This window comes from Anoplolepis gracilipes, chromosome 11, assembly GCF_047496725.1.
Source record: "Anoplolepis gracilipes chromosome 11, ASM4749672v1, whole genome shotgun sequence".
NCBI lineage: Eukaryota > Metazoa > Arthropoda > Insecta > Hymenoptera > Formicidae > Anoplolepis > Anoplolepis gracilipes.
Window position 1 is genome coordinate 83,052 of NC_132980.1, and position 6,511 is coordinate 89,562.

At 28.7% G+C, this 6,511-nt stretch overlaps 1 protein-coding gene across 2 annotated transcripts; it reads right to left on the reverse strand.

The window, feature by feature from the left end:
• Positions 1–1,156: 1,156 nt before the first annotated feature.
• LOC140671244 (uncharacterized) lies at positions 1,157–5,881 on the reverse strand. 2 transcript variants are annotated; one of them, XM_072902456.1, is made up of 9 exons: positions 5,451–5,881; positions 5,118–5,190; positions 4,720–4,923; positions 3,485–3,607; positions 3,148–3,332; positions 2,432–2,561; positions 1,732–2,030; positions 1,431–1,642; positions 1,157–1,325 (listed from the first exon to the last, which is right to left on the reverse strand). In XM_072902456.1, exons 1-8 carry the CDS (start codon positions 5,488–5,490, stop codon positions 1,446–1,448), a joined length of 1,251 nt encoding a protein of 416 aa, XP_072758557.1. In that variant the 5' UTR covers positions 5,491–5,881; the 3' UTR covers positions 1,157–1,325; positions 1,431–1,445. The 2 variants fall into 2 exon arrangements, with proteins under 2 accessions (XP_072758557.1, XP_072758556.1); XM_072902455.1 differs by having other exon boundaries at positions 1,157–1,642.
• Between the last annotated feature and the right edge of the window lie 630 nt (positions 5,882–6,511).

Consider the following 6,511-nt stretch of genomic DNA (forward strand, 5'->3'; position numbering starts at 1 on the left):
CATAATGAATACATTAACATATTATGTTTATATTTATATAAGATAAAAACGCCAATTGTACGTATAAACTTTATATTTATATATATACATGTATATGTAATATTTGTTTGTAACAATTATGTATGTATATTTATTGCAACAACTTTTATATAATATTTCTTTATGCAACGTTTTATTACAACATTCCATGAAATATTTGCATTTTATTTTAATTTCATTATGTAACTTTCACCTTCTACATTTAACTATATGTAACTTATGTAATTATTTAACATTTATCTTATTTTAATTTTCACTTACATAATTATTTTGTTACACAGCGAACCTTTAAATTTATTTCAATGTTAATTATATGTTTATTTAAATTGTGCATATTTATCTATTTTGATATACCGCGTTCTACAATCTAAAATTATTATTTATATACATGAGAGAGATTAAAATTTCATTCTTCTATTAATGTTGATACATAATTATAATACATCCATAAAATTATTTACGATTTTACATATTTATTATATTGAAGTATCTGCATATAGTGTATAAAGCTAACTTGAAAATTAATATTGAACTACTATTTGCAGCAATTTTATCGATAATTTTTCTAACGTTATCATCTTCTCACGGCTCAAATCATAAACGCACACTGCTGCGTTTACTCATTAGACGTATGTGACGCAAATAATTTTTAATAATACTTACACGTGTTATTTATGTAACTTGATAATAAATAATTATTAGAATATTTTAAGAGAAAATGCATTTGTATAATTTGATAAAACAATTTATGTTATCCTAAGAATTATAAAATCCAAATAAATACAATAAATAAATTAATGTAAAAATAAACAAATCTGTTTTTAATATTTTTTTAGAGAAAGAAATTTGCTGATATATATGATATACATATTTTATATTTATATCATCGAAATCTATATAAAACATTTGATTATCTATTATATGTATAGACAACAAAAAAACTTTAAAAATATTAGAATTTATTTATTTATTTTGTTGAAAATAGTTTCCGTATATCTCTACAAAAAAAATTATTTTGTTGTAATAATAAACTATGGTTTATTTTGCCATTAAAACGTGATTTTGTTATAGCAAAAAAAATAAATTTATTAAAAATAAATAATTTTGTTTAGCAGCAGAGTTTTACGATATAACGAAGCTTGGTCGACTTCGTATCAAACATATAATGATAGTGATAATCTTACAGTAAAATTTTGTTTTTCTTCAACGATATTATTTTTCCTGTCTTTGCGAGAATTTTGATATCATCGTCTAGTGAGGAAGTTCTTGATTTTTCTATCTATCGCCTGTTATCGTCAAAACAATAGATTACATGTACCAAAGATTTAGATAACATAAAAATATACAACATAAACGATAAACAGAACGATAAGTGAAAACTAAACGCATACTTGAAACCAATCGAATCATCTCCAAATTGTGCAAGTATTGTCTTTGCTAGCGGTAATTATACTATCGCCTGCATACGAAAACGCGCAAGCAAATACATCATCGGTGTGTCCCTTCAACTGTTGAAAACAAGAACCGTCATCTACGGACCATAATCTGGCTGTTCTGTCCAAGGAGGCAGTTAAAAGTTGATGGCCGTTTGGACTGAAACAAACTGTATATATATTCGTAGGACTTTAAAGTACACTAGAATGAATATGAGAAACAGTCTCAAGATATCTATTTGCAATAAAAAAAATTTGCCTTTTGAAACTTCTTCTCGGTGACCTTTCATCAGCGCCAATTGTTGGAAATTGCTACTTATATCCCAAATTCGCGCAGTGGTATCGCTGCTAACTGTTGCCAGTTTCTTGTCATTATTCTCGAAAGCGAGATCCAAGACTTCGTCGTCGTGTCCCAGCAAGGTAGCCAGGCAAGAATTCATTCTTACATCCCATATCTTTGCGCTTTTATCCATCGAAGATGACGCGATTAACGAGCAGTCAAAATTATAAAGGCAGTTGGACAATTCCGCGTGATGTCCAATTAACACGCTCGTCCGTCTGATCGTTAGGTATAAAAACATTTTTCTTTGCGATCAAATTCCACATTTCACGTGATATAAAAAGAAATATTATGTCAAAAAAGTATAATTTTACAAATAAATAACACTTGTATAATAAACAATATAATAACAAGTTTATATATTGTACATACATGTATATTAGGCAACAACTGATATGATGGTAAAGAAATAAAAATAATATTACTAATTAAATTAATAATTCTAAGAAAAAGTAAGAAGTTGATTCCTTGATAGTTTGATTCCTTGATAGTTGATAGTTTGGTAAAAATATCAAACAATTACGTATATGTTTCTTCATATTGACAATCACTTTATATAATAAAAATGCAAGTCACATGTTAAGCATAACATTAAGATAAGATAAGAAAAAGAACTCACGCAAATGTTCTTGTATCCCAGATGTTCACTGTGCCGTCGAAAGAACCTGATATGATTTGATTTCCATCATCGTTATAATGCAGTGCAATAACTTCCGCCGTATGGCCCCTCAACGTACCCAACTCTTGTCCTGTCGAATTCAAATCTGTTTGTATATTTCGCGTATAAAAGAAGGATATGGCATACCGATAGTAATGTTTTATTCTAAAAAAAAAAAAAAAGAAAAAATACGTATCTCGGATGTACTTTATCCCAGGTAGCATGTTTGTTTTATAAACGTTTTACGTAACGAACGATTAAATGGTAAAACCAAAATTCTGGATTAGTTTAATTTATTTAATTGAAAAAAGAAATTTAGATAATTTTAATTATTTCATGAAAGTACGGTTATAAAATTATTCTTAGAATTAGTTATATTCTAAACTGTCTAAATTGCCTCTCAGAAACAACTAAAACTTTGAAAATTTTTTGCAACAGTTTTAGTCGCTTTTAATTTAAGCTTGTTTAATTAATAATAACATCGAGTTACTATTGCGACGACATATGCCGGTTAAAATCGAATACAATAAACTGAAGGTACATCAACTGCTTCTGTCGTGCGTTGTTGGCACATCGAGAAATAGATTCGACAAGAGTCTGTCGCGTTCAATCGATTGCGAGCCATATGTATCGGCGCGTGTTTATTATGTGAGCTAACACTGCAATATTTTCGATACCAGTTTCTATATGGAATATTTTTGACGTCGCGTCGATAGAGCCAGTCGCGAGCTTGCATTGCGTCGGTGAGAATTTAGCTACCACCACTTCCGCATCGTGACCCCACATAGTCGCGAGGCAGTGACCTGTCCGCGAGCACCAAACTTTTGCCGTTTTGTCAAACGATCCAGTCACAATTTTGTCTCTGAAATGATGAGAATAATAAATTTAATTCAATTATTATCACATTACAACGTGAATGTGTGACGGCTCGTTCGCTATAAGTTATACCAGTGCTTATATTTTCAACCTGGATCGATATTCGCAAACTAACTTTGATTATCATGACTAACTTACGAAGTTGGATTGTTGAAGGAGACGGCGTAGACCACGTTCTTATGGCCTTCGAGAGTAAAAAGCTCCGTTCCACTGTCAATGTCCCAAACTTTACAAGTTCGGTCATAGCTACCTGTCAAGCATCTGTCGATCCAATAGATAACGTGTACCGATTTACGTATTTTGTTTCGATAAATTACTTGATAGATAATATTTATTTATTCTTAATTTTCCCAGGTAGCACACGTTCGTTTTATAAACGTTTTCTAAACGCATCCAATATTTTTTAACCGTCAAGCACCAATAAGAAACATTTTTCAAATCATGCTTTAAGAAACGTATTTTTTACGTTTCTATAAATAGAACAAAAATTAATTTCTTAATTCAAAATTATATATATACACATTATTAGGACTGTACTTAAGACTGTATTAAGACGATCCCCAGATAGCACAGAAAACTAAAAGATGACGAAAAGATGTCTTTTTTAAGTTATCTTTCTGCCAAGGCTAAAAGATGCCTAAAAGAAGATCTTTTTACCTACAAAAAAGTCATTTTTTAAAAGATGTCTTCTAAAAGTCATAATTAATTTTAGTCGACGAAAACATGTCTTTTCGACAAGACAAAAAAAATCTTTTTTATAATATACGTGTTTTTTTGTTTGCTGCTACATAGCGTGTTCAGACTTAACTATAACTCGTATTTAAATTTTCATAACGTGTATATAAAGCCTAAAAGAACAGGTACAAAAAAGATATAATTTAAATTATGTCTTTTTTGTCAGTTTGACTTGTGATGTAATCTCGACAAGAGATTCAGAACATGATAAAACTAGATGGATTATATTCATATATGCATTATTTTATTGAATCTGTGGATAAACAAATTTTTCACAAATAAAGGAAAAAAACCGTACTTTGACAGTTTCTTAAACGTTTTTTTTTTTTTTTTTGTTCGAAAATGACGTTTCCCTTAACATTTTTTAAATGGACATTTTAACCAATCAAAAACGTTTTCAAAAGTTGATTCTAAAACGTTTCGCAGAAACATTTGTGAAACGAATATGTGCTACTTGAGTTATTGTATTTGAATCTTAAAATCGCTTAAATATCTTCTTAGCTTTTAATCGATTGATCAAGTATTATATTATATGTGTGTATCGGAATATATAAATAACATGAAACAAAAAAATATTATCTATTTTGAAATTTTCTAAATTTTATAAATAATTAAGCAACAATTTTAATATGAAGTACCTTTTACCTAATTTATCGAATGCTATATTGGTAACTGGCAAAAGATGGGTCTGTAAGGTTTTGTATTTGTAGTAGCGTTTGGCGTTCGTATCGCAAACTTTAGTCTGCAGTTTCTGCAGAGCTTCGACTAACTGGTCCATTACACTTTCGGTTATTACAGGTTCAGCCGCTTTTATGCTCTCCGCTAATGCTCTTATGTCCGTTCTACAAAGTAAATCATGTAATTTCTCGCTTTACTCCAAAAACATACATCAAATATATGCATATATAGTTCGATGTTTAAATAAAAACAAAAATAAAATAAATTATAGTAAATAAAATTTTAGTTTTTTTTTTCTTATCGTCTTTTTTTTACTCAAAAACTTATGAATAACGATAAAAGCTAAATATTTAATTACCCAGCACACAAATCTAACAAATCGATCATTTTCGTTTTGATATCACCACCTTGCGTATACTCTAGAGCGAGACCTAAAACAAAATTGGAAACCAATGAATTTGAAATTTAAAATATTAAAATCGAGTGTATTAATATTATTCAGTATTTTCAAATTCATAAAAATATTTTAAGACATGCGATTTGTTTTTTCGATTCTATTTGATCTTCGTAAACATGAAGCCATGCAATTAAATGTGTAAAACATGTTTATTTTCAGAATATTGTAAAGAAATTCAAATGTTGAATGTAAACAAATATCATTAACGCACTTGATAATATATCATCCATTTACCTGGTGGAAAATAACGGAGTAAGAATTTTAGCAACCTCATATGGAAATTCTAGTTAAAATACGTTCAGTGTTTCAAATAATGTTGCAGATCACTATCTGATGAAGAAGGCACTGATTCAATTATAAAATATAATCACGTCAAGTTATTGTGCGAATTATATGACCTATCACGAAAGCGTGTTTTCTCTGCATCAACCGGATTAATTAGAACTGTCAAAACGGCATTTCTTTCATGCATGCGTGCATGCATGCATCAGTCAAACACACATTGTCGTGTAAGAATGTTCATATGTTACCTAACATCTAGCATATTGGAGATTGGTTGTCAAGGCTCGCTTGATCAATATCAAACACTTAAATTTACTAAAACTATAGAACATTACAAGAACATTAAACTGATTGGAACAAGAATATTTGGAACTGTTTGGAACCGACAGGATCAATAAAAAAATTTACTTGTTTACTCCCCGTTTAAAATACAAAAAAAAATTTCTTTTGCATATAAATTATATTTTAAGTTTTCTCATAAATTAAATTTAATTATTTATATATATATATATATATTTTTACAATATTTTATTATGTTATTTAATTATATTAAATCAATCTCTCGCTTATATTATATCGAATAGAATTACGACAAGAAGGTTCAATTAACACACACATATCGACCGATACTTAAATAAGTGACCAGCATGATTGATTAATTAAAAAGTCTATTGATAGATCCTACTCGAACATATATGTATATCATATATTACATGTTACATTTATGAAAGCAAAAATTGAGCAATTAACTGATTATTTACACATTATATAATATCTTAAATTACGTTCCAAACCGTCCTCTCCGAGGAAAATTTTACTCAATAGAATATAGTATACGTTACGTGTACTATATATTTTGAGTAAAATTTTCCTTGAAGAGGACGTTTTAGAACGTAACCCTAGTCAGCAAAATGTGTATGCAATATGTGCGCAATATTAATTATTATATTGTTATCACTTATCATTATACATACAATTTTCAATTCAAATATATATATATATATATATATATA

What these genes read in the sequence shown, in the direction of transcription:
- LOC140671244 (XM_072902456.1), bottom strand. Translation starts at nt 5,490, where the DNA reads ATGAGGTTGCTAAAATTCTTACTCCGTTATTTTCCACCAG. An exon ending in ACTCCGTTATTTTCCACCAG is followed by an intron (nt 5,191 to 5,450) that starts GTAAATGGATGA and finishes ATTTTGTTTTAG; the next exon opens with GTCTCGCTCTAGAGTATACG. An exon ending in TGGGATACAAGAACATTTGC is followed by an intron (nt 2,031 to 2,431) that starts GTGAGTTCTTTT and finishes CCTAACGATCAG; the next exon opens with ACGGACGAGCGTGTTAATTG.